General features: G+C 37.8%; 1 protein-coding gene across 5 annotated transcripts; it reads right to left on the reverse strand.

The window, feature by feature from the left end:
• On the reverse strand, window positions 1-22,162 carry LOC138049359 (forkhead box protein A2-A-like). 5 transcript variants are annotated; one of them, XR_011132375.1, is made up of 5 exons: window positions 21,962-22,162; window positions 14,932-17,668; window positions 13,868-13,975; window positions 11,704-11,813; window positions 1-9,869 (listed from the first exon to the last, which is right to left on the reverse strand). XR_011132375.1 is itself a non-coding variant. In XM_068895606.1 (2 exons), exon 2 carries the CDS (start codon window positions 17,522-17,524, stop codon window positions 16,646-16,648), a length of 879 nt encoding a protein of 292 aa, XP_068751707.1. In that variant the 5' UTR covers window positions 17,525-17,668; window positions 21,962-22,120; the 3' UTR covers window positions 15,971-16,645. The 5 variants fall into 5 exon arrangements, 3 of the variants coding, with proteins under 3 accessions (XP_068751707.1, XP_068751708.1, XP_068751709.1); XR_011132376.1 differs by lacking the exons at window positions 14,932-17,668; window positions 21,962-22,162 and adding an exon at window positions 14,392-14,576; XM_068895606.1 differs by lacking the exons at window positions 1-9,869; window positions 11,704-11,813; window positions 13,868-13,975 and having other exon boundaries at window positions 15,971-17,668; window positions 21,962-22,120.
• Window positions 22,163-27,678: the final 5,516 nt, after the last annotated feature.

The following is a 27,678-nucleotide window of genomic DNA, read 5'->3' on the forward strand; positions in this document are numbered from 1 at the left end:
TTTTGCATGCATTTAAGTTCCCTTAATTATGACCTGTCATAATTTATTCCGTATGCCATTGTTTAAAAACGTCAAAACTGCCTCCTGCAGATCCAAGCATCTTCCTTTGTTTTGAAAAATTGGTTTCTTGGAGGCAGGTTCATAAGTTTCCTTTCTTTTTTTCTTGTTTGTAGTTTTAACTAAGTTGTGTCCATTTATTTTATTCGTTTCATTGTCTCTGAAAGGCTCTTAAAGCAAGAGGTCAATATGTTTTGTATCATAAATCTATAAATTACATATGGTTGAAAGTTTCAATAGCAAAAACAACAAGTATAATATTTGTAAATTGCAAATGCGCAAAGCATAAAAAAACTGAAGCATTTGAAAAGCAAACCCCCAAAAAACAATTTTGCCCAGCTGACTCATTGTTGCAATATTGCCACGCGGGAAATCACTCCATCTGGGAATGGCCATTAGTTAAAACTCCGCTATGATCTCCATTTTTATGCGCCAGAAATTCATATATATGTCTAAAGTCAGCGAATCATTAAATTAAAAAAGGAAACAACAGTGGCTTTTTAAAAGAGTTTACCGATGAAGTCGGCTAAGCGCGGAATCACAAGCGTACATACACGTAAGCACACGTACACCACTGTGAAATGACAAACGGACTAATGATTTGCTTTATCTTCAAAAGTTCTAGTTAGAGAAGCTGGCGAAGGTTCCGTATTTTTCCAATAAGTTTATGTAACACAGTAAGCTTCTATGAGGCGTTACCCAATTTTGGGAACGCCTTTAACAGATTTCCGTTACCCTCCCCGACCGGACTAGTTTTAATCTTCTTGCAGAGTCGGTTCAGTTGAAGCGTCAATTTTCCCATTTATTGATTCAAATTTCTTTTGACAACATGGTAGAAACATCTGACTTCAGTTTGACAATTTTCGTGTTCGCTGTCAAGCGGTCAAAAACTTGCGTCAGTAAACATTTCACAAATCTTGTTTGTTCCATTAAAACCGAAAACTCGGCAAGACTTTTCATTGTTAAAAATGTCCTGAACACAAAGGACCGGTGATAGGATGTCAAAGAAGGCATGATCACACCACCTCACATCTTAAAATCTATCAGGAAATGAGTAAGAATAGAGAAACACTAGCGAGCAACAAAGGCTTGAAAAAAAGAATGTTTTGACAGCTAAAATCTATGCTCAAAACATTAGCAGAAAAAAGAAAAAGTCTGGAAATAACATTTAAAAGAAAGAAATTAAACGTTTTATTTTATTTGACTCTGTTATTACTTCTTTTGGCCAAGTTCCTACAAATGAAATAAACTTTCTTTGGTCGGGTGTCTCTTTGAACAGGTTGAATCGATCTAACCCGGCTGATCAGCGAAAGAATACAAGAGCTTATTCATCGATATTTTCTTAACTTAATCATACAGTACCGTGAAGTTTGGCCTGATAAATATTGCAAATACTGGAAGTGAAAGTACCTCAAATTGTAAAGAAAAGACAAACCTTTTTAAGTCTTAATGCCCGGAAAAGGTGCAGGGTCTCCGCCATGTTGCTCAAGTGAAATCATCTTTCGGTTAGCTTTGTCGAGTGCGTAGTGTAACAGAATTGGAGAGGTGTGTTAAAAAGCAGTTGATTTTGCCTTGAATTCAAAGGAATTAAAATGAGTCCAAAAATGTTTTTACATACAAGAATATCCCGTAGTCTTTCCCGCTTCACATCATATTTTTCGCCGGACTTTTATCGATCAGAGTTACTCGCTGCTTTGATGGAAGAATATGCGTTTTTCTAAAACTTCATCGGCTTTCAAAATTAACTCGAAGACCGAATGGATGATGTCCGTAATTCTATGAACAATAAATTCTTTTTAATGGCTAGTTACTCTCGTAGTGGTTGTAAAGGAAGTCTTTTTCTCGACATTAAGCCCACGGGAACATTGTAAAACGATTTTTTTAAAAATGAGCTTATGGCATACAAATATGGCTTCAGCATCCTCATAGCCGTGATGATGGACCAAGAGGCAATTTTAGCAATAAAAAGTCCCTCGCAATTGAAAGACACCTAACCAATTCTACTTGATTTTACAAACACGCCAGTGTTTTTAAAGACTGTTTGCCTATTGGGATCTTTTCAAGGCTCAATATTTGTAATGCCACTCAATTGCTGTTCATGCCATCGATTTATGAATACTGTAGGATTACTTTTTAATTTAAACATCCTGTTTCTTGCTTTTCTTTTATAAAGACGCGACGCTTGTGGCCCTTTTGAAACGAGAACTAATTCGACATAATTCTTTAGCTTCTAAGAGACAACGGAATTTTGTGCGATCAAACTTGCCTTGTCATTGTATCATTCTTGATTGCTATCTATATCTAGTGACCCCAATTCGCAAGATCTTTTCCTTTTCTATATTTTACTAGTACTCTTTTATCGGCATTTTCCTATCTCGGACCCGAAGTGACATACTCTCTGTACACGTCGTTCGCGTGCGCAAAATGAGAACGTTTATCGATAGAGAACGGACGGTGTAATCGTGTTTTAGCCGAGTTTTTCTGCATCTATTACTTCTGCGTGCTTTGAAGTTAATGTTTCCTTGCCGCTAAATAATAAAGATGTACAAACGTATTTCTCTCATTTTTACACTCAACCGCCGTCGAAAACTCTCAATAAGATCGGTTTGAATCTTTTGCTAATTAAAAAACTTTACTTAAACTGTTTCCTCGAAGAAACCAGCAGTTCCAATGCCTCTGTTTGCTTCAAAAGATGGCACAAGTTATATCAACTCCATTGTTCTAACAACTCGTTTCTCTCTTGAAAAAGATAACAATTTCAGTGCTCCAAAATTCGTTTGATTTTCTTGTCGCGTTGTCCCGTAAATACTATTATTCATGTCTTTTCCAGAAATTGTTATATTTCTGGAGAGAAATGATATTTATGTGAGAGTTTCAGTCAACGGCGGTCTAGATCGAAAATAGAGTTTGTCAAACTTTGTCATCCCAACGCTTCGAGAAATAGTTCTTTTCTGGACTGGAAAACTCCGTTGGTGAACGAAAAGGGAAGTTTGTTGAAAGCACGTTTTGTATTTAAGATAAAAAAAGAATTCAGCACTCCACTAACTGTTGTAAAACAATCCACAGTTTGGTAAATGTTTTCTTTGACGCGGCCCAACTAAGCCCCTGAAAATAGTTTGGAAAGCGTTCCTTGCGGTCCACAAACGACTTAACTTGCCTAAAAGCAAACCAAATCATCTAGTTCTAAGTCAACACGATTCAACAGTCATACGTTTATTTTGCCAAATTGTTTGATTTCGCTTTTGCTGTACATCGAAAGAAATATAGCAAACAGTTACGGCAAACCGTGCAGTCGCTGAAAGCTTCGAAAACAGCGCCTTTGCCTTGATGTAAATAGACTTTTTGGCCAACCTTCAGCGGGTGATTAAAATTCATTGCACCTTATCAACGGCGACCTCAGTTTGGAATTTTCCTGCCTTTTTATTAAAGTACACTACCAAAATTGCTTGTCAATCGGTTTAAGACGCTCAAGATAAATTTAAATCATTGAAAAGCTGGATTTTGTTTTAAACATTGCATAAAAAAAACATGTTTTAGACCTTCAATTAAGCACCATGGAATTCAGTGCCCACAAAAATTTGGGGAGAAACTCTCATTTCTTCACTATACAAAGACGACATCGATAAACATGAATCCTTTGAATAACAACAGGCTTACAAACAATATACCGAAATTGTTGTCAACCTCCTGAACAAACGCGTCGATTGATTTTGTAAGGTGTGTAAACGAAGGCCGAACTCTACTTTTAATTGCAATCAATTGCCTTTATGCAAAACGCGTCCAGCCTTCGAATGACGAACGAGAAGTCATTTGGACCCTCACTCACGACACTTTGCTTGTCAAATTTTCCCACGCAAAAAAATCAATTTAGACCTAAACAAACACACGTCTAAAACAAAGACTTTTTTTATTGCGCTAAACCTTGATGAAACAAATTCGAGTTAGCCAGCTAAGAAAATAAAGTAGTTTCTTTCGTTACGAAAATATCAATGCAAGGACACACTAATTGCAATAGTTCGGAAAAGAAAACACCAAACTGCAATACGGCAACTAATATTCGAGAGCAAATATTTTGCGGGGGTGTTTGAATTTAACGGATGCGTCTGAGCGAGACAAAATCCTGCTTTGCTCAGGACAAGTTTAAGGAACATATTTGCACATGAAAACAGACCTTATTTTCTGATGGAGCGTTTGACTTTTTGTAATTTCTGTGTTATGATGGTTACAATTTCAATCTATTTAGAACACTAGTTTTACCACTTTAAAATGGATCCTCGTTGGTAATGGAAGTTTTACTTTGGTAGACTGGTAATTTAAAATATTTAAAAACTTGCAAAATAGCATCTTTTCTTGCTGTAGGTTTACGAATGTGAAAAGGAACTCCCAAAAGTTACAAACATTATATGAAGGGAGAGAACACATTCAAGATTACCAAAATAGAAGTTCCCTCAGTTTTAAAATCGCTGTCCACTGATTCAACGGATTCTGTGATAAAGAGTTGACAACATATGTCATTGCAAGCCTTAATGTGTTTGTCCTCGAGAAATAAAATTTGTACACGCATTAAAACAATATGCCAAGTGTGGCATAAAATTCAAAACATGCACGGCGGTCGTTTGCGCATGGAAAGGATGCCGGCGAAAAAAATTTCATTTCGAGTGGCTTCAAAGAAAAAGGAACTTAGCAAAGACAAAAATGATAGCTGTTCGTCTTTGTGCATGGTGCTTCCGAAAGGGATACGTTGATTGTTTCCATTGTGTGTAACGTCGGAAATTGTTAAGGCTGCACAAAGGGAAACCCTGATCGCAAAAGAAAAATCTGTCGAACTTCTGATCGTCGCTAAATTAAATCTGCGTTGCGAGTGTGTGTTTGTTTTTGTTGTTGTTTTCGCCAAATACGAGTTGAAATAGCAAGTTGTATCGTGACTAACGAAGTTTCTTCGTTTCAGTCAAAGGTCGATTTCAACCCAAACAACACATGGTGAGCAAAAGAAGTTGATAATTTACTTGGTATTTTGCACATGGATCAGTTCTAGGTGTGGACCGAAGTTAAACCAAAGTCCAGAGCTCTTTGGTAAACTTGTTTTATTCACAAAATAAATTTGGGACTTTTCGTCTTGTTTCAATCTTCTCTGCTTCTCGGAGGGGAGGTCTTTATCAGTGTTTTTATTATTACTATATGATCTCGAAGACCCTCCAGCAAATCAGTTTACAAAAAAGCTTCTTTTGTTTCCTTGAATTTGCCAATAATCAGAACAACGCCAAGAATAAGAAGATCTGGATTTTTGAACTTTTGCAAGGAACAAAAGAAAATTGTTGCAATTAAAACTAACTTAACCAACTATAATGTACGAACCAGAAATCTCCTCAGTGATGGACGCCATGTTGAAATAACTTAATTGCAGCCCGGTAAAAGTTTCGAAAATGTTAAACTTGAATTTTCCGTTTTGCATACAAGAAAATATGACTGAAGAAGATTGTAATTACACCAAAAAGACAAGCAACGAGCTAAGACTGCCACATAAACCTGTGGCTTATTACATTTCTTAATTAATCGAAGGTTCTCTTTGAAAGAACAGGATTAACGCTTTGAAGGTAATTTTGCAAAACAATGAAGAAAATGCTGGGGCAACAATAAAGTACGTTTACTGTACAATAGAAAGGCTTAAATTAGCTTAGTCTTTTCCCTTAGTGCTTTAAGTTTTAATATGAGAACTGAATGAGATGACTTGTCCTTCTCCTCTTCCCAGGAAATGAACATATCTTTCTATCTCTATCTCTTTGCCGACTTGCAAATCAGTCAGTTTAAGCGGTTAGTTACAGAACTGGCGCAGCTGGCCAGTTCAGGTCAGTTAAGTGAGATTTAATCACTTTTAGCCGAAATCCAGCACAGAGGAGCTAAATGACGAGAAAAAGAGGCAAGCAAAGTAAGATTAAGGGACAAAGTTTGCCCCAAAGGACGAATTTACTTGTAACGTTTTGTATAAAAAGGTTTCAAAATAAAGTCTGGAAGAAATCATTTGGATTTAAATTACAGAATCCCTGAATAGCCTGTAAATACAGACCATTATTTTCTTCTTAGAATTTCTTGTTATGTGATTTTCAATATTAAAAGAAAATTTGTAATTTAGCTTGACTAATAAATGTTTATCACGTATTAACAAGTGGACGACTATTGATAGCCTGGCTTGAAACAATACACGACCAACCGAGAGAGGCGGGAAATCGTATCGCTAACTTCCTCGCATTAAGCAATTCTTATTGTTGATGGATTTTTACGACAAATTTAAAATGTGCTGTCTATTTTATCCTTGATAAGATTCTGGGCTTGAGTGGTATCGTGGCTTGCAGATAAATACTTCAAATCCAATTCTCTTGATTTACAAAAAGATAATTCAATCTTCCCGAAACATGACACCAACGAGATTGAGGAAATTTAAAGGCATGCGACAGCATAAATTAACAACCATTTTCCGTGTTATTATTTCTTCTCTCTTGTTTTACCATAAATCTTAATTTATGTATGCTCAGTGCTTAGCGACGGCAATTAATGAGTAACTCTGTTTTGCGTCGCATATATCCACCCCCACCCCCCTACATTTCTATGAATTTTAGAAACAACGTGAAATTAGGAAATTCCATGATCTTTATTTCCAAAAATAATTGTATTCTTAGCTCTCTCAATTATCTATCAATTCCGCGCTCTTCCATTAAAAACTTTATCTAATTTTCAATAAATCCACCTTACGAAGCAATTTAAACGGAGCTTATAATGTCCTAATTGTGTTCGGAAATTAGGATTTGGAAAGAAAGACTATAATTCCGATTTCTGTGATGGTTTCTTTTATGGTGGGAACTAAAATAAACAGACCGTCCAACTAATCATATCGCTTCTTTTAAAATACACGGTCATCAGAATTCTGCAATAATTTCAATCTTGAATCCTCAGAGATTTTTCCAGATTCCTTTTTTGCGCTTATTCACTTTCTTGTTGCACTTTTTAAGGTCAAGGAAATACGTTTGCAGACCAGCATAGGCTGGCATAGAATTTTAAGTACTAGAAAAAGTAATTTGTTCAAAGGATCTTGTCCGGAAATATTGTTATCTTGTTTTGGCCCGGTTGGAAAATACTTGACAGTATTATCTGCTATTTCTTTTTAAGTCGATTATTCTCAGACGCTTTGAGTCGACAAATGAAGATACGTCTTGATATATCAGGCGAAATCTAATCTTGAACTAGTATTGAAATCATACACTTGGAAAATGAATTTTATACGACAGCCAGGTGAGTCCTGAACGGAATCCAAAAAAAATGGACAACTCGAAAGGATCTCCGTAAATACGCTGTATAATTGAAAAAGCAATTAAAGAAGAAAGACTTTTCATCGCTCGAAGCCAAACAGAAAAATTAAAAATGGCAGTTGTAAAAAAACATATTGTGTGTACATAAAAATGATGAATAAGAAAGTTTTAACATATCATGAACTGAAAACATTGATAGATTTGTTGTGAGAAAATAAATGGAATTCATTGGTTAGAATTTTCATGCTATCTCGTGTAACAAACTTCTTAAAAATTGGGAACCAGAATTGGTCTCATTTGTCTGCTAACGGTAATAAAAAAGTGTCAAAAAACTCTTGATTTCTTTGGCAACTTGCCTTTTTCATTTCAAACGATGCTATAACTCTTCAAATTTGGATATTATTTGCCTTCTTTTTCAACAACAAAAGTACGACTGAACCTTAAGCTTTATTTTGTGGCACGAGAGAAACTTCTTTGATTTAACTGCATGTTGCAAATTTCCCATAGATACCTGACAAAAGCTTTGCCTTGCAAAACCATATCATTTAATGTTTGGTTCATCTATGATCATTTTGGTATGATGTTTGCGGACTGGGTTGTTTTGTGATATTACGTTCGAACAGTCATATTAACCGACATAAAGGTACAGACATTGATTTGCACAAAACTAGAGAAAAGGTTAACTCAATTTTGCCCACAGTATATCTCTAGCTTGGCTTGCTATATCTCTAAGAATACCTGCCTCTCAGTTGTGCATAGCTAGGTACCTTTTTAACTCTACGGAAAACGAAGCCGTGTTTGATTTACTCTGTCGGTGTTTACTCCATCATACACTCTATTCTTTCACCGGGTAGCAAAGAAACGGCAACGAGCGAGTCTTTTCCATGGAAAAATGGTAACAGAAAGTTTTTCAAGTGGCTACTTTGGACTGGACTTACTCTTTCCTTTGTCCCAGAACAAAAAACAATACAAATCTTCCCTTGCCTTCAAATTGCTAGAGCAAAAATGTTAGCAGTAGTTTCGGATATATATTCAACATGATAATTTTTTCCTCGTGTCGTAGTAAAATTGCCACGCAATGATCTAAAAAGTAAATATAGTAAAAATTTGTTGATTCCATTTAAATTTAAAAATTAGGAACCTCGACCTTGAATCTCTGAGAAAAAAAAAAAACTTTTCAGTTGCGCCTGTAGAGAAGCCTGCAGGATAAAATCATCAATGTCAAAACACCTTTCGAGGCGTTGTCACAAATGTTACGTACAATTAAACGCTCAATGACTCCGACACATGTTTTCTGATCGATTTTAGTTTGTTGTCATCGACTGTGAAAAACATATTATTCAAGTTGTACTTTACCGTCAGAAAAAAACGCAAGTCTTGACCGAAAACCATTCCGCAAATCAATATTACTTTTAAAAAATTGTGAAGAGGCAATTCTGCAATTTAGTCAATTCAACACAGTCACGCCTTCACGTTTATAGCTTTTCTCTCTTCTCACCAGCGAGATGAGCCTAAGTAAACGATTACCCAAGACTTAAAACAAACTTGGCCTAAATGCTGACTTGTTAACGACAACTAAAATATTTTCCTAGCAATTTATGGAGGGAAATAAACTTGAGTCAACTGTACCTGTTTCACATTTCACTGTTTGTATTTAAGAAGTTAACTCGACGCTGGCAAAACACCCTAGTCTAAAGTGCTTCAAAGTTGCAGACAAAAGACTTATTTATAGTTTTTCCATCTTGAGATTTAACGGGGATTTTATTTCTGATCAAAGAGGCAAAAAAATAGTATTTTTTCAAGTTAGAATTCTGTAACTTCTAAATTAGATTTAAACCTTGTAATACTCGAAAAAAAAAACTCTCCTGATCACATTGCAGCGCTAACATCCGAAAATCTAGCTATTAGGAATACGTGCATATTTCGTCTTGATATAGCTTCATTTGAAACAAAGTAGAAGTGTATTTTCTAAGGAACTAAAGTTTTTCGCCAATTAAACTAAATTAAATAGCCTCAAGGGACGTTTCGAAACCTAAGGATCATTTTTCGGGATAGTTTCGTGCGTGCATTATTTGGAGATTTCTTCAATTAGATGCAAAAAGTGATGAGATGAGTAAGGATTAACTTTCACAGAAGCAGTGGCTTAAATCTTTATTAAACTTTGCTGTGGTAATCCCATGAAATTGACCCAGGGATTTCCTTGAGAGAAAAATGAACGAAGCTTTTTCTTCTAGGATGAAAATTTTAAGCACGGCAGTATGGTACCAACACGACCACAACAGTCTTAATACTATAGCCTATATATACTGACTTCCGATGTCCAATTGAATTGCATCGATTTTAAAGATCAGAACCTTAGTCAAATTTCACGCATTAAATATGTTCTTTGGTAAAAGAACATTCTTGACTCGTATTGGGTTACAGATGGAACAATAAGTAAACCTCTGAATTGCATACTGATCTGTCCTTCCCATGAATTTTCGCTGTTCTCCTAAGAACCTTTGGTAGGATCTGCAATGACAAAAAGTTTATTAGATGATACAGAAAAGTTATACCAGTCTGCCTTTTTAGGAGGCAAATAAAAAATGAGAAATTCTTATAGGTAAAAGGAAAATTGGTTTGATTCTCCGTAACTTGACGCCTTTCTGTAACAAATTTTGGTTGCCAAGTAGAAAGTGTTTTGTTTAAAGCCTTCGCAAACAAGGTAAAAATATGACCGACAATTGATGGCGTCTTCCTCAAACACACATTCAAATTATCCATATTTTTGAAGCTCCTAAATTAGAAATGAAAATAGCTCTCGAAGAAAACAAGCTCTTTGTAAACTCAAAGAGAAATAAAGATTTTAATGCAGAAGAAATTGAAAAGATCCCGACGAAAACAGGGTCAGAATCATCTATTTTGTCAAGCACTATGCAAACTTGTCATTTGTTTGAAATGGGTCGTGTCTTTTGCAAGACAAAACTTTTACTCTTTAGCATAAAAATAAAATTAAATCCCCCTATAAAATTTCTTTCTAAGTATTATTTTACATAAAAGTGTTTTACAAACTTTGAGCCTTAGGATGAAAGTTTTAGAAGGGAAAGGAATTGTAGTTTTAGCATGACAGCTGCTAAAACAGCTCAGTACTTGGAAGAAAGTTCTTCAGTCATGGGCCATATAATTCTTTCGAAAATGAAAACTAGAAAATTCCTCCTTTATCTTAACCACAAGACGCCATCCAAATAAACAACTCTCTTTTGCAAAAACAGCAACAAAAAACCTGAAAACCTTGCTTTATTGCCAAATCTTTGAGGACATTCAACCAAGAATCCATGTTGAAGGTTTCGGCTAAAAGCTATTGTATTACTCCCTCTGCGAAAAAAGGCTATTTTTTTCATGGTTTAGCTCCACTGCATGTTTTTTTATCCATGCTATTTCTTGCTTAACTTTGTTTGGAGATATCTTCAGCCTTGTCAGCGTTACCAATTCGAACCTTTTCAACTTGCTCAATGGTCAAATAAAGTGACATTTTTCTCCATATTTATTTGTTTGCTAGAATTTTCTCCCACATCAATGATTATCACTGTTCTTCAAAAGCAAAAAAGTCGGGAAAATATAACCCTTATTTTGTATGGCTTACTCTTGACCAGAAATTCTCTCAGAAAACTACCAATAAACGCAATGAGTTTCAATTTATCGTTCGAGACGCCCAGCTTGCACAATCACTGAAGCCAAGCCCATTTACTTCTCTTCCTACCAAGTTGTTCCCACCTTTAGAAATATCAATAGAAAATATCTCAGAAAATATCTTGGAAAAAAATTGGCTTTTGATTATGTTGGCCATGTAATTTTAAAACCAAAGACCTGAGAAGCGAGCGAGTTTTGTCAAGTTCGTAACAGTAAACAACCTGGTGAAACTGATGCTAGTCTAGCTTCTTCAAAGAAATTAGTTGATGATGCAACTTGACAAATCTTGTTAGAACTAAAATGGAAAACCTAAGCTAATTTTCAAGTACTAGAATAATTTCAAAGCAAGGTTGAAATGCTTCATCTATGCATTTACCTAGTTCAGTTATAAGACTATCATAAGGTTCATGAAATGACAAATAAGTATTAAGTTTTTTCGTGAATTAATGGTAAGCTTAAACCGACGAAGTAAACTTTTTAAGAAGAAAGAGTTGTGTATTAAGTTTCCTTTTGACTGCGATATATTTTGTTACTGGAGTACGGTTTCTGGGACATAGATCTAGACCAAGAACTACTTTTATGGTATTAATTTCTAACAATATTCTCAACCTTTAATCCTCATCCGTTCTTCAGTCGTGGAACTGTGATCAATGAGGAAAAACAACGTTTACCCTACCTTTCAAACTCTTTGTTCGTGTCAACTCCACGTGTGCCCAACTTCTCAATTTTCAGCAGATCTCAAATTCACTTCTGGTTACCAACAAAAATGTCTCTTTCAGTCAGCCACTAAACCACAAAGAAAAACATCAAACGCCTTAGAAATTTGAACTTGAATCACCGCTCAAGGGCAGCGCTCGTTAACTGATGCAACTTGGCAACTCCGCTTGTAAGTCGCTTTCATTACAAACGATGAAGTTTCTAACGCCGAGACAGCATTGAAACCTTGAAGCAAACTGGAAGCGGGCGCTTCTCGGCTTGACAGAGAACCGAGTGTGACTGAACCCGTTTATAGCTCAGTTGGATGAGTTGTGTACCAATCAATATTTTCTCTTAGGCAGCAGTTAACTGTGTGGCGTGCAAATATTTGACTCATCAAGTTGAATCACTGGTTTTGAAAGTTTGCACTCATTCAGCAAACTTGTAAACTTGGCTCGAGTTGAAACTATTTACTAGAAAAGAAAATATTGTAGAAGGTTTCTACTCTAGGTTGTCAGTGGGGAATAATGTCGGTCCGACGAAATTTTATTTTGCAAAGTGACGCTGTTGATCATGGATTTGTCAGTGGAACACGACGCAGATACATGACTGTTCGAAATCCTAGCTTTTTCATCAAAAGACATAAATAGCAGTCTTTACTGCTGGCAACTGGCAACAACAGAATCTTGGTTTATTGTTATCGATTTTTTTTTGATATCTCAAGGACTTTAATGACAGCGGTCGGAGTGGTTAAGTCAGAGCTCCCATTTTCTACAACCGCTCTGTCCGCGGCTAATGTCGCCATTTCCTTTCTCTGTTTTCTTGGCTTCCTTCCTGGACGCTAATCTCAAAGAAATGAAACATGACCGAAACGGCATATGTTGTGACGAAGCTTTTCAAACGTCAGCACAGTTATTTTTTCAGGTTAGAAAGCTAAACAAGGTGTGACCTTAATGAAAACACCGTTTATGCAAGGATATGGGAGGACACTCATTCAAGATGGGTGGTCGTGTTGTTTGCGAGCTACAGTCATTTTCCCCGTTCACAGCTTAGACAGGCGCGTGTCTCGGAAATATTCAACGAAAATATCGACTGGGTTTCAAGTTTCGCTTTGTTGGGCAACCCTTCAAGGAACGCAAATTGCATTACCGGATAAATTTACACGCCAATTCGGCGAGCCGCGGTTTTAAGATGAGCTCGTAATATCTCCGAATCCATCTCTGGGAGTAATCTATCTAGAACCAGCCTTGATGAAAGAGAACCACACTTTAATGTCAGAATGAAAGAGAGCACCGTTGCTTTTGCAATAAATTACAGCAGCCGCCAGTTTAGATAACGTCAGAAAGGAAATTTAGGCTGTGAAGTTGATGGTACCAGTTCAAGCGGTTTCGAGGAAAGTGAACGCTTATCTCGTAGCAACTTTTACAGATGTTGAAAACAAGATACCCCAATTTTTTTATTCAGTACATTGTCAGATAAAGCCACAAACTATAGCACAATGCTACGAAGGAAGAGATTCTTAACAAAAGCTTTCTTATCGATTAAATTTTTTACTAAAACAAAACTCTTGTAATACAAGAAGTGGTAAGAAAAGGAAGTTATTCGGATAAAGACACTTCTCATGTCTAGATCATCTCAGTCCACTGCTATCATTTCAGCCAAAAGTGATTTTAAAATGAGTTCAACCCATTCATATAATGTAAGTAAAAAACCATTAAGATATAGTACAAGGTCGGTATGTATCATTTTATCTACAAGCTTAAGTGTTGTGGAGACAAAAATAGAACCTCTGCGAATTTGACTGTTGAACGAACACAACCAACTCGACTGTTCAACGAAGGCAAGAGGATTCATTCTAGCGTTCGTGTCGCTGATGCCCTTTGATTCAGCGAAGAAACATAGTTCTTTTTTCACACATAATTTACCGAAGGAAAACAAATAAACATTCTATTCAGTGATGCTTTTAACTTCAACGTTGGCAATGAAAATTCCCTTAACTAAAATGACTAATTCACCGTGGGCCGCCTTGCAACACGAATTAACCTGTAATAATTTTGAATGAACCGTTCTGTGTTAATACTGCCCGTGTAACTTGCAATTTTCGAACAAAGAGCTATTGTTCCCCCATCAACGTTCACGCTTACCTTCTTTTCGATATTTTAAAATTCAGTGCTTTGAATTCCTTTCGAACCAAGCGCGAGATGCCGCTTCGCTTCATCTTGGGCCGTTTCAACAAGGCCTCTGCCAATCCTCTGCAAAAATAAAGCGAATTGAAATAATTAGAAAATAAGACTTTTCCGCAACTCTTTCCTTAAATTCCGCCCCCGACCAAAACGCATGCGGTGAAACCCCAACCCTAATTCGTTGCAAACTGTTCGTGTTTCACATCTTCCAAGATACGCGGGAAGCTGTCGTTGCTAATGGCACCTTCCGGATTTTCAAAACGTTCCTCCTGCCGGCTAAAGGTGATAAACACATTACAAATTTAATGATTCTATGAACGGATTTCGTTTTCTACTTTTCGTTTCCGAATTGACACTTGAAACTGCTTTGTAAGAAAGCGGAAAGTCAGGCACAAAACTTATTTCACGGTATGCGAAATACAAGTAAAATTTCATGATTTATTTCCCTCTCGCGGGCCCGAAGTCAAACTCTAATGTGTACGTACCTCGACAGATGTAATCGTTACATTTAAAGTCGGGATCACCTTTAGGAGACTAAAAATCGATTGGTAACCTTAATGGAAAAGGCATCACTTCTGAAAGAAATGCATCAAGCCGCGTTTTCCCATGCTGGTTTTGTTCAAATCGATCGACTTCACATCCGTAGTGACACCTCATCAAAGCGCGAAGACGGGCGAATTTGAATTCGAATTAAACCTGTCTTGTTGTGCTTAAATACGTCGTGATCATTGACGAATTTCACTTTTTAGTTTTTAATCCGCTTACGATGGGAAACAAGCCACTCAAAAGGGCGGCAAAGACGGGCAAAGGTGATTTTCAAAGTCGAAAGGAGCGCTCTATCTTGGAAGCACACTATAGGCTCAATCTTAAACGAGGAAACAGGAAAGTTTTGATCACCATTAAAGAATTAGGAAAACTGTGACCAAAACCATCGCCGACAAACTTAATGATCGCACAGCTTTCTTCTTCGTCACGTTCAATTCGGGATGACAATATGCCCTTTACAAGAAAAGTTGCTCCGTTACCTTTCTCGAAGGCCCGTCTGTTGTTCGATAGCACCTGACAGGAACAGCTCCAGCGTACCTTAACGATGTCCCAAGTTGAAATACAAAGAGCTCAAGATTTACGCGACTTGCTATGCGCGGTTCAATGCGTTGTTATCAATCACAATGTATTTTTTGAACCAATAAAGCCTAGCTTTCTGTGTATATAAGGTTGTGTTTAAACTAACAAGCTAGGCGACTTTTCGAGCAGTTAAGAACCCTTTCAAGAAATTTGATCCCCCGAAAGAGGACTTCTCCAAACACAGGTTCTAAAGTTTACGAAAGATTGGCTTGTTGTGGAAAAGAGCCATTCACTTTCTGTTTGCCTGTTTGGAAAGTTTGCGTGAACGACCTGACAGGAGCTCGAGAATGAAACACGCGCGCTGAGTCAACCCGACCTCCCATCTATCAACGCTTCATCTCTATGAGGGTTTTGTTTGAAAATGGCAAGCAACCTCCTCAATACATCTCGTGTTTTGATTGCAGCTATTCCAAGCAAAGAGAGAATCGAGGTCGCTAGCGAAAGCTATGGGACAAATTTGGAAAGAGTGATCACGGCAGATGGTGCGTGTCTTCTTAAAGCCACCGCGTTTGTGTAGGTGAGCTGTTTTTAGCACCTTGACTACCTGTTTTAACCAGAAGAAAACTCTCTCAAAATTCGATTACGGCGTGTAAAGTGATTTTCACACTTCGTAAGGGGTGTCACACAAGTTTACAATCGTATAGGGACCGCAAAAAGGACACGTTTCTGTGTGGCGCTGGAATATCTTTATTTCGCCCGCGTCTTTCGTAATGGCGATCTTCCCCAAAAGATTTCATCTCGCCCGTTTTGGCAAGCTTTTGTCAGAAACGTTACGCCAAACGTCGATCTGTTGATTATTTTTAATTAAAAAATCCTCGCTTTTGATGGTTGTTGGCTTGAGATGCCAACCGATAAATTATTAATTTGCGTTTGCTTTTCACTGAACAAGCTCCAATTTTCGCCACAGCCGCGCTGTGGAAAACAACAAAGACTTTGAGATAACTGTTCGTTAAAAATTTATTTCATGAGCTAACAAACTCCTGTTTAGGCGAGACTGTAAATTTACAAAACCCTTCCTGCTTGTATAAATAATAGTAACTATAGTGTTAAATACACAGTCGATCGCCGACTACCGTAGAACTTGACTGCGCCAAATATCTCGGTTGCGTAGAAAGACAGGTTTGCCCAACAACACAAAATCTCTAACTAAGGGCTTTGGAGTGCCTTTGCAATGATATGGAAGAAGCGAATTTCTCTATTTGTCCCAAAAGTTAACACAATCGATCACGTCCTCATGCCAATTTAGTTTCAAAATATTTTGATTTCTTCTTTACATCAGTTTGCTCTCTTTTAGCTACTCTAATACGATCACAAAATGCACGGCCGAATGACTAAAACCGTAAAATGGTATACTTCTTAACACTTTTCTTATCTCTCATAAAATTTTCCTTTGATTTTTAGCTCTACCCTATTCTTCCGTTTAGTTTACGCACGTAAAGACGTCTGTTTGATATCATTGTTTTTAAAGAATCAACTAAATCAGCTCGAAAGTTTTTAAATTGATATAAGACGGTGAATTGTATCATCGAAGAGAACACAATTAGGGTACACTCCAGAGCGACCCGACTTAAATGCAACTGTCCCCTGTCCCGATGATGGATAAATAAGTTCAGTTCACGATAGGTTCGAAAACCCGGCGATTCCCGCACAACTCGAAGGTGTAAACACGCATCCTTGGTAATATGGGCTCGGCTCTGTCGTGATGGGGTTAGAATCGTACGGTTTAGGAAGTCCTAGAGAAGACATAGAGGAAGACATTCCCGCGGGGTGGTAAGGGCTGAAGTGCATCGGGTCGAAGCCTCTGAGATCCGCTTCATGGTCGGATGCAATGATGTTCTTGATGGCGAAGGGATGGTTGAAAGATTTGTTCATTGACATTGACCCCATCGCACCCATGCCCATCCCCATTGCACTCATAGCGCTGTACGGAGACGGGGCGAGAAAACCTGGTGCGCCTAAACTCTTCGGTCCTTGCACTTTCTGATGGTGCATCGACGAGACTACGGGACTGAGCAAACCGGGTTTTGGAAGGTCACTAAGGCTCGGTTTTTTGTCCGCCTTGAAGCGTTTCTGTCGGCGAAGATAACAGCCGTTCTCGAACATATTTCCACAGTCTGGATGCAGTGTCCAGTAACTTCCCTTGCCAGGTCTGTCGGGCGAACGAGGAACTTTAACGAAGCAGTCGTTGAACGACAGGCTATGCCGAATCGAGTTCTGCCATCGCTGTTGGTTTTGTCTGTAGAACGGAAATAAGTCCATTATAAATTGATAGATCTCGCTTAGCGTTAGCATCTTGTTAGGTGACTGTTGGATGGCCATAGTTATGAGGGAGATATACGAGTATGGCGGCTTCGCATGAGTGTAGCTCCGGCGATAGACTTTCTCCTTCGCTTGCTTGCTCTTCCCGTCGTCCATGGGAGGATGACCGTGAGTTTGTGGATTTCCAACTCCCAAACCAGCCCCTGGGTTGCTGGGATTCATCGCTTCCATCATGGTGTCGACTTGTTCTTTTCTACGCTGCAACCGGCTCTCGTCTTCGCTAAACTCTTTTGCAACTGAACTGACTTGCGGCCGTCGTTTCGTACCGTCCCGTTACGTCCTCCGATGGCGGTGACCAGTGTAGATTACTCTTTCTGCCTAGCAATAAAGAAGTTTTATTTTTAGTGACAGTACGTAAACACGTTCAACATGACGTGTCTGTAAGCCCCTCCCAAGTCATTGTGCCATGGGAAAGCCCTTTGGTGCCTTTTTCGCCGTATGTTGACATAAGGGCCTTTGCGACCACCCGTGGGTCGACATTTTATTAAAACTCATGGGGTCCATTATCGCCTGTCGATCACGAAGGCTCCCAAACAAATTGCCGTTTCATAATTTATGAGCAAATACAATTATTTCGATAGGATTCTCTACGATTCGTCCCTATCTCGCATCTTTAATGTCAACACCAAAAGAAGGTCACAGTTCGCGCGGGATACGCTAAACATTAACGATGCTAGATGCAAGGGTGCTGATAAACTGTGAAAGGACAGGAAGGAGTTCGACAGAAGCGGTAAAAGCTCCTTTGCGTCACCACACAACACCTTAAAAGCCACGTAATTTAGCATACGACTTATCAAATAGTTAACGTCAAAAAACAGAGTGACCGCTTTAAAAAAAAAGGGAGCGCTTAGCATTCTTCCGGAGCGAAGATGTAACCTAGATGCTGTCAACTCTGTGTTGGTCTCTGCAATTAGCATAACAACTGCAAGGAATAAATTCCTTAAACAAAAGCAATTAGTACCACTGGAAGCCCAAGTTTTTTTCCTTCTCTTTTTTCTAGGGCTTCTTCTGTTTTGAGGAATGACACGCCAATTTAGCGCGCGTCTGTTCCGACTTCACGACAAGAAAAATCACCTGTTCCATTTTCTCGTTGCTAGGATAGGTATTATCTTGTGGCTCCGATTGGGCCGAGTTTTTTCAGCCCCATACGAAATTCGTCCGGGAAAGAAACGCACGAAGGGAGTTTTTTTTTTCTGTAATTTTTTTTTTTTCTGTAAGTTTTGCTACAATAAACTTTCGTTCAATCCGATGAGTTAATTGAATGAATCGATAAATGAAAGGCGCGGACAACAAGTGAACTGTTCACACAGTAAATATTTTTGTTAAGAATGTGTCTATCCCTTCTACAGCACGCGTGCTGGATTATGATAATAATCAGCAACTTTTTCTGTGGTCTCCACAGCGCGTGGGAACACAGCAAAAATGCAGAATTTCTAGAATCCAATTTCTCATTTCCGGAAACTAAAGCAATTAATTAACAAATTCGCCAAGCGTCAATCATTTTACAAAGGCTATTTCCAGGTGCCTCTTGCGACAGCTGTAGATGAGGCGCGATTATTTTATCACGACAAGAATTTGTAATGATCTAAATAGACTCCTTGCCGACAGGATTGAATTTAAGTGTCAAACGCCCATATTTTCGATATTTTATGAGTTTATAACAGACTAGAAACCCGTAACACAATTAAATATGTTTGATGTAGCGCGCAAGTCTACGCCACGGGTGAATATGTATGTTCATAAAATGAGCAATCGAACAGAGCTTAAGTATTGACCGAGCAACTTAACATTGCTCAGCTCGCAAACAGACATTATTTGGTTGTTTCCGATAGTCAGTGTTTGAGGGTTCTTCTTTAAATGTTTGCGCCCCGAGATCTCCACCTCTACATGTAAATTAAGGAACTTTCTTCACGTAAGAGAGACTTTCGATCATTCCCCAAACCAATGGAGTAGTTTCAATTATGCAGAATTTAAAATGTTTACTTGGCGCCGGCAACATTATCTTTAACGGCGAAATAGCTTATGCTCAATGGTGTTGGTGATTTTGGTCTTATTGCCTGTTGTGGGGTAATAAAGAAGAGTGTCCGTTTCGCCTCACGGAAAAGGCATTATTTTGAGTAAAGCTCCTCAAATTCAACGAGCGCATTCGCGACAATGAAAAATAACTCATGCACTCCGCACAACTTAGAAATCCGAAAACCATCGCGGTTTGTTTAGCATGATTTCTTGAGTATTCTAATTGGCTCTACTATAAATTACCAATGCTATTAATGTGCAAAGCCGTTAGCAAGGGCGAGGATTTTCAATAAGAAAAAATACACCTCAATTAGGATGCGTCATTCTTCGCATGTCGGCTTCCTTTGCAAATTTTAAGTGATAGTTACAAGCCTCGCAACTTTATTAAAATGCAAGGTGTGTAACTCACTAGAAAAATTTATCACTGATTACTCACGACGCACAATTATTTATCGTCGACTGCGTAGTTTGGTTGTGCATAAGGAAGGAATCGAATGTTGTGGTCAACACTTAATTTCTGACACACCTGTCACAGCAAGCTTTCGTTATAACCTTGCGCATGTTGGTTTTCCGCTAATCGTTCTCAACTTGTTCTTTTCATTTAATAACGAAAGGAAATTTATATTATCGACAGCCGACCCGCAATTGAAGTGTAAAACTAATTGGTACGATCTCATCTTCGCAATTGTCCAAACTTTCTGCAAACTTTCATTAAAATTCTTACCTATCTTTAATGGTATGACATTGGAACCCGCCAAAATTCTCAGCAATATTAAGGACCCAACCAAGAGTCCTACGGACTGTGACTTTTTTTATATGTTTCTGGTTTCTTGCCAAAGGATTTGGTGATGTAAATAAGATATTTCACTTTTCTAATAAGGAAGAGAGCTGTCATGTTTGGAAAGTCTTCCTTCAGTTTGGAAAATGAGCTTAAAATTTTAATTTGTCGTCTGTGACTTAACAAATATAAACAAATGTCGCTTGCTTAGCTCGATTACGAAATTTTTGGCTAGAGTTCTCTTAAACGTCCCAGCGAATGCGAACAACTCGTTGATCAACGAGTTTAGTTGACACATAATTGAAAAAAAAGAATGAAAGCGTGTCATAGCTTCTACATATTATAAACTGAAAACGAGTAAACAGTTTGCATCCATATGAGTACCATGTCTTGGAGTAATTGTTATTCTTTATACAGACAAAAATTAACAGTTAAGTGAATATTTTGGGACCTGAAGTTGCTTAAGAAGAAATCCATTTAGGAGCTGGGAGGCCATAAGCACTTGATACGACACAACTGATGGGGTTTAAACTTAGTCAAATTTAAGGAAATGTTGACAGGTTATACGCCACAGACAGGAAAGGAAAATATTCCTGAAATTCTGCGGTAGTTAATTCTTGCCTACAAGTGGGCGCTGATAGAAAGAGGTGGATTGTGATCCACAAAATATACAATGGTTTTCCGGCGACGAACGTGTCTTTAAAGTTCAAGCGATTTTCACTCGCTACGTGCGGCACGAAAAAACATGTCTTCTTCTTCACCAAAGTTGAAATTGCCAGCTTACTTCTCGAAAATCCAAGCTAACCAGACGCAACGCTGCCTTAGTGTAGCGCTCAAGTTGCTGGCTGAGTTTTCTCAAGGCAAATAACTTTAGCTATATCTGATTTTATCTTCAGAATCAATGACGAAAAATAAAGATCGCTGTTTGCCCTCGGGGGCTAATCATAATGAAGTACTTAAAACTATCACTACCTTTTTCAGAGTCAGATCCCTTTACAAGATAGTCCAACAGCACATCACAGATTGTACACTTACTTCATGGCAATTTTTGACTTTATTCTAGTGGCCTTAAAAGCCGGATACAAAGCTGCAGAGCTCGGCAAGTTCGCCACCCTAGCGAAGCTGTGTGTTTTCGTCGACTTAGTTCCGTATACAGTTCGCTTTTCTTCGGCACACAATCCGGCCAAATTTACAAACATCGGCCAACAATATAGTCCAAATATTGGCTTCAGAAAAAAGCTAAATACAAAGATTTGTAAAAAATTGCTTGGTTAAACATTACAGATATAACTTTCAAACGACAAGGTATCTCATTGCGCGAAAGCTCCTTCGTTTGTTTGCTTTCATAACCACGGTTTGCAAAAAGTCGTTGGCGCGCGAATTGAGAGAGAAGATACTCTTCGTCAAATCTTTCGAGGAACTTGCAGAAGAAGGAACATGGGCGTCAATTGCCATCACAGTATATTTTAGCGTAGTAACTTTACCACTTATCGGCTTGTAAAGAAGAAAATGAAGCCGCGTTTACATAGGTTAGTGTTTTTCTTTTAAAACTGTTCAAACCCAAACGACTGGAGCCGTATCAACATTTGGACAACTAACAGAACAAGTGTTTACCTTGCGATTTTTGCAATGTCTAAACTGAGCACAGCTCTCAAAAAAAACTGCAACTTGCAGGATGTCTGCTAAGTCTATCAAGTACACGGCTTTAGACTTCCGAAGTCTTACCATTCTCTTACAATTCTAGGAGTGACGCAAGTTTTCTGCGATAACTTAATATAAAGCCAAAGGAAGTTTCCGCAAAAAGAAGGCCGGCTTACCTGTATCAGCTAACGCTTAACTTTACGTTACTGCTTTAGAGAAAAATATTAATTTCCCCGTGAGATAAATCAAGGCCCTCCGAGGCAAACGCTAGTGGTCGGTCGCTAGTCGAAACTACAACCGTCTGTGCTTGCACTAAAACTGACCCTTCTACGGCGAAACTTTGTGCATTATACAGGTTTCGTCAAAGTGTCCTCGTCCAATTAAAATTCACAAGCACGTTGAACAAGCCTCTCTTTCTCGCCAACGATTGGTTAATGACAAATGGCATTTTTATGCTAAACATTTCACCTTTCTTGACATTGGGTAAATGTTTGACTTGTCTCGTCTATCAGCGTTCTTTTTACGCATTGTTATTCCTCTCGGATTTAGCAGTTTGCTCGTTTTTCTGTCAATAGTTCAGTGCTGTGCCCTTTGTTATTTGTTTGCAACAAAATGATGTTCTCTTTGTCGGCAAAAAATATTTTTGTTTTTAATGAAACACTGGCATATTTGCGGCTCAAACACTATTCAAGAGCACCAACATGGAAAACCGACAAAGTTTACTCTTCTAAGAAAAGTTAAATGAAAGTTTTCCTAGTGTCACGAATTGTCCTACCTACGCGAATTTTCAAGAAGATAAAAGCATCTTTCTCCGTAAAACCCATATGCAGCATAAGGTTCCCCAATTCTTCATCAAAAGGTCAAAGAATTTCTGTCCAGTTTTTCGTGCATCTCTCTCCATTTTTCATGCTCTTTAAATTCGTAACCTAACAAGTGAGATTTATTGCCACGGTGGTTTTTTTAAGCAAACAGCTTTATTAGGCTTGATGGTAGTTTAGGAAACGCCGAGCCACCTATACAATTTCATTATTCCCTTTCATGAACTCTTTTCTATGTGATCACAAATTTAAGTGTGGAAAAAATTGTCTTTTAATAATACTTTGTCATCTGGAAGAGAAAGGGATTAATAAGGTCTTAAATATCCACTGGGGACTTATGCCAGGTATTCGTCCTACGATCTTCAAGGTCTTGCAACATGTGTGTGTGTTTGTTTGTTGACTTAAGTCAGAGGTCTTCACTTTCTGACGCATGGCAAGTGACATGTAGCAAGCTGCAAAGCAACATCATTAAAGCGAATGTAACAATTACCCATTGGTTGTCTTGGAAACATATTTTAGCGCAAAGGTTTTCCGCGTAAATGTTGTGGACAGAGTTTGAAAAAAGCAACCAACGACTCTACTGATTACTGGTTAAGTTCCCGGTCAATTTGGATCGTATCTCGCGCGAGTAATTCTTCGTCTAATTCAACTTTAAAAATAATCAATATTCTATGCACGCTGTCTTCAACCCTAAACACAATTGCACGAGTTAAGCTAAAATTTTTCACTGAATTTTCCGAAAGAAATTTTGCGTTTTTGCATTAGGATTGAGTTTTCAGAAGTAATATGGTATTTCGCCGTTTTGTTTTTTTTTTTCTTTCTCGCGTGAAGACAAAGAAGTGCATTGGGTATTAACTACTTTTGTCACCTGTTAAAGCGAACAGCTTGAAAATAACCTTGCATTGCATTTAAAAAGATACTCCATCGACAAAGAAAAAGAACTCCATGATGCAACAAAAGGAGAGAAAAAAAGTTGCAAAGGTCTCCTTCCAAGATTACCCCCATTAACTCTACACATCGAAAAAGCAAGCATGCATCAAGGAGCCAACTTAAGCTCATTTTTACTTCCAATCCGTTCCACGCTTAAAAGGTTATCGCTTCTTTTGTAGCACCGGAAATTAATCCAAGAAGTTGCCATTGGGAAAAACAAAATCATAATCCCCGACGCTTTGTTTCGAAGGCCGTCGGTTTTACGCTCTTTTATATTTTTGGGCGGTTTTTGTTCATTACAGCATACCTAATTCATTGTTATTCATCTTTGCCTTTGAGAACAAAGGACTGTTTACACAGCCTCTCTCTTGAAAAGACATTCGCGTAATACTGAAGCTATTACTCTGGTTACTGCACTATTCTGAGAGAGTAACATGAGAATTCGTTTTAAGATAACAGATTGCGCATCAGCCTTCTCAATCCCCCACAAATTAAAAATTCTACAGAACTGTCAACTCGCATGAACGCTTGAAACGTTGCTAAAGGACTTCTAACCGAAGTGATCACAGTCGTAGAGATTTTTCATGTTCTCATTCATAAAGAATCACGACAATATAACAAAAAACTGCTCTCATTGAGATCGTGTTCAGTTCATCTCTAGTTCCAAAGGTTAGAACCCCTTGTATAGCATAACAAACTGTATCAGTAGAGTACTGCTCAGTAGCTTTCATTTGAATGGCCACACTTAAGGATTTCATCCACAGACTCAAACGTTAGCAACACCTTCAGTGTATTGCACAATAAACAGTACCACCGGAAAGAACTGCTTTCAAACTTTCATTTGAAAGGTCACACTATGAGATTTCATGTTGCACGTCCAATCGAAAACACGAGACTAGAGTGAGTTCGCTACGTTCAACAATCATCTCAAAAAGACAAGATGTAAAACAAATTCTTGGGATTAAAAGGCGTAACTTTTCTTTATAAGGACTTTTTTGTGGAAGTTTCTGATATGAAACTCTATTGTCTTGCCTTTTTTTATGGCAATTTAAACGCGAATATTTAAGAAATGAAAGGAGAAATGGAAATCACCATTCTAGTCAATCTAGTCCTTTGTCTTTTGCCACTCCCATGAAATCCAATGACCTTTTAAGTACCACAAAAGCTTCTCAAAAGTGAACCAGCTATGTTTTGTTGTATTTTTCGTTTCTGTATAATGATAAGAAAAATTCAAATCAACGAAGGCGTTCTAGAGAGAGAGGACTTATACTGTTCAAGTATGTTCAAGAGGGGAGCATCTGCTTTTCCTACAGGGAAAGTAAAGTAATTTTTAAGTGCTTAAAAAGAAGCGAACAAAACTCAGGTACTTGGGATAAGAGCAATTTCAACTGTTTGTGAAACGTAATTACGCGATTGTGTCTAGCACGATCACTGATTGGCTTAATAATCTCAAGCCACATTCTTAACCAATAAAAAGAAAAACCAATAACAAATCCTCAGTTGCACGAGCGTATTTTCCCGCGCTTTTCAGCAGGTTGTGCGAATTTTTCTCGAATTCTGATTGGCCCATCGCCTTATTTCTTCTTCTTGTGATTAATGGAATTTACGATAATCCAGCGCTCCAGTGGTAAGTGGTTAAACAATCTACAAAAACATATCACTTCTTCTGGTTACGAAAGTAGAAAGTTTACCTCTGCAATTCAAACGAAATCAGTCATAATATTGAAAAAGAACATGGAATTGTTTGTGGTGAGATGTAGTTGGTGGTGATACGGCTTTGTACTCAAGACGTTCTGGGTTCGAGTTTCGCTCTTTTCACCAACTAGATTTGTCCAGTGATCAACTGCACCACTCCTCATTCGTTGTTTCTCAAACCCTTCTACGTTTACTTCGAGATGTTTTCGTTTCTTTCTGTCAATGGCCTCACAAGCTTTAACTTGATGCTTTCATTTCTTCTAGTTCATTTCTCCGTTACGAATGATTTAACGAATTGAAAGCCAAATTAAGTTGCAGTTTCTTTACTGATTCAAAAGAGTTTCCTCAAGGAAAGCCTTTCCATTTTGATTTAGACTTTTGTTTTCCTTTAGCCTAAAGTTACATTGTTATCGCTTTTTTGAAGGACAAAATCCAAACTCCGGTTTGCATTTAATCGGGGATCAGTGTCAATAGGTTTTTGCACAAACGGAGAAAGAAATAGAAAGAAAATCAATAGAAAATAATATAACTGACTTTTCTCGAAAAGTTGCTGTAAAATCCCCAAACGTAACGAACATTTCGTTATTTTGAAAGAAATTGCTTGTATCGTGGGTGGACGAAGTTGATTTACTTTTTTACGAAAACAGGATAAAATAACTTTTAAATGCTTAAGTGAAACATCCTTTTAAACTCTTCAAACACTTGAATGCTCGTGAGCATGGAACGTCAACAAGAAAGGAGAACCAAGATCACGTTCAAAAGTTTAGTTAAAAGGTCGTTCACAGCCTAATGCCCAATTCACACCAAACCTTAAACATGTTTTAAACATGTTTAGTTAAACACGATTTCAAAGTGTTTTCTTTTAAATCATGTTTACTGACTTTTGTCGACTACGAATTTAGTACAAGGTCAAAGCATGTGTTGAAACAAACCTGAATCTCATGGAAAAGCCAGTCCTACATTTTTCTGTGACTGATTTTTATTTTGTTAAACCAAGTTTAATTAAACATGTCTTGTTGGTGTGAATGGGGTATAGGATGACCTTTTTGTTCGACTGACACCAAGCAAATCTGTGTATTTGCGATACGTGTTTAATTTAAGGGACACAGCGGGACCGTGCCGACCTGTACACTAGTTTTATTAGTTGAAAGCGTCTACCTCCACCTCAAATTAAAATTATGCGTGGAGTTTATTTGCTTGAAATCTGTTTCGATCCTCTCGGGTTTCATTAGATTCTACGTTTAAGTGATGATTTAAAGTAACTTGTCTCAGTGAAAAATGGTGTTCGATGCGAATTTGCATCAGCTGACCCTTCAACGAAGATAATAAAGAAGATCATACTATATTCCACAAAACATATTCCGATAGCACAAGCCGCTGGAAATATAGTTAACACGATGGTGAGAAGTCGGCTGACATCTAAATGTGTTAACTGATATGAATTTGGATGCCTGAAATGTGTGCGACTCGACAAGTTTGGTTTCTGTTCCATTGAACCTTGACACCGATAGACTAACGACGATGCGGCGGCCATTTTGAATTCCATTGGTCCAATGGCTATTATGGGATGCCCAAGGGGCAAATACATATTAATTTTCCTCTGAGTATCCCATAATACCTTTTTAAACAATAGAAATCAAAATGGCTGCCAAATCGTCGAAGTAGTCTATTTTATAACCATTCCGAAGGTGAAAGCCAAATACGCAGCACAGGTTACTTAATCGGCAAAACAATTAGTTAGGCAAATAGCACAATGAAATGAATTACGCTACTTTACTTAATGGAAAATAAGTATCTCGTTTCTTGACTCAGTGCCTCCAGGGAATGAAAAACAGCCTCCTCCACAAACTTAAACCATCGACAAAGAAGTATACACAGCCTGTAAAATTATAAAATATTTCAAAGATGCAAAACACCTCTTGCAGAATTTGATACAAAAAGAATAGAAATGGCAAAACGTTTTTGTTTTACTTTGAGCAAAACATTTGTTGCGACTTTCTGATGATTTTTTTTTCAACTCTTTGACAAACTTATAATATTCACGACTAAGTTTGCTAGAGAATATTCACGGTTTCCCCACCTCCTCAAAAGATCAGTTCACCCTCTTGAGGGCATCATGGGTAATCACTGCGGGAAATTCAAAGCAAAACTGCACATGCCTGTACTTTATAGACTTTCGCCTTCCCTAAACCAAACAAATAAGTTCTGTAAAATGGCCTTTTACAGAAAATGTATGACAGAAACTTTGTTTAATGGGTTAATTTCTACAATTGCCAATCTCTCCAACTTTATTCTTTCGCACCTTTGAGCGCAAATCTTCTGTTTTGGAAAATGAAAAAACCCAAAATTGCATATCAAAAATACTTTTCATCGTTTTGAACTTCCACACAAACCTTCGAATTGGCCACTTTCGATATATTAAAATTCAGCTTGAAAGAGAGGTTTAGAGC

The sequence above is a fragment of the Montipora capricornis genome, chromosome 5, assembly GCF_036669925.1.
Source record: "Montipora capricornis isolate CH-2021 chromosome 5, ASM3666992v2, whole genome shotgun sequence".
Taxonomy (NCBI): Eukaryota; Metazoa; Cnidaria; class Anthozoa; order Scleractinia; family Acroporidae; genus Montipora; species Montipora capricornis.

What these genes read in the sequence shown, in the direction of transcription:
- LOC138049359 (XM_068895606.1), bottom strand. Translation starts at nt 17,524, where the DNA reads ATGATGGAAGCGATGAATCCCAGCAACCCAGGGGCTGGTTTGGGAGTT.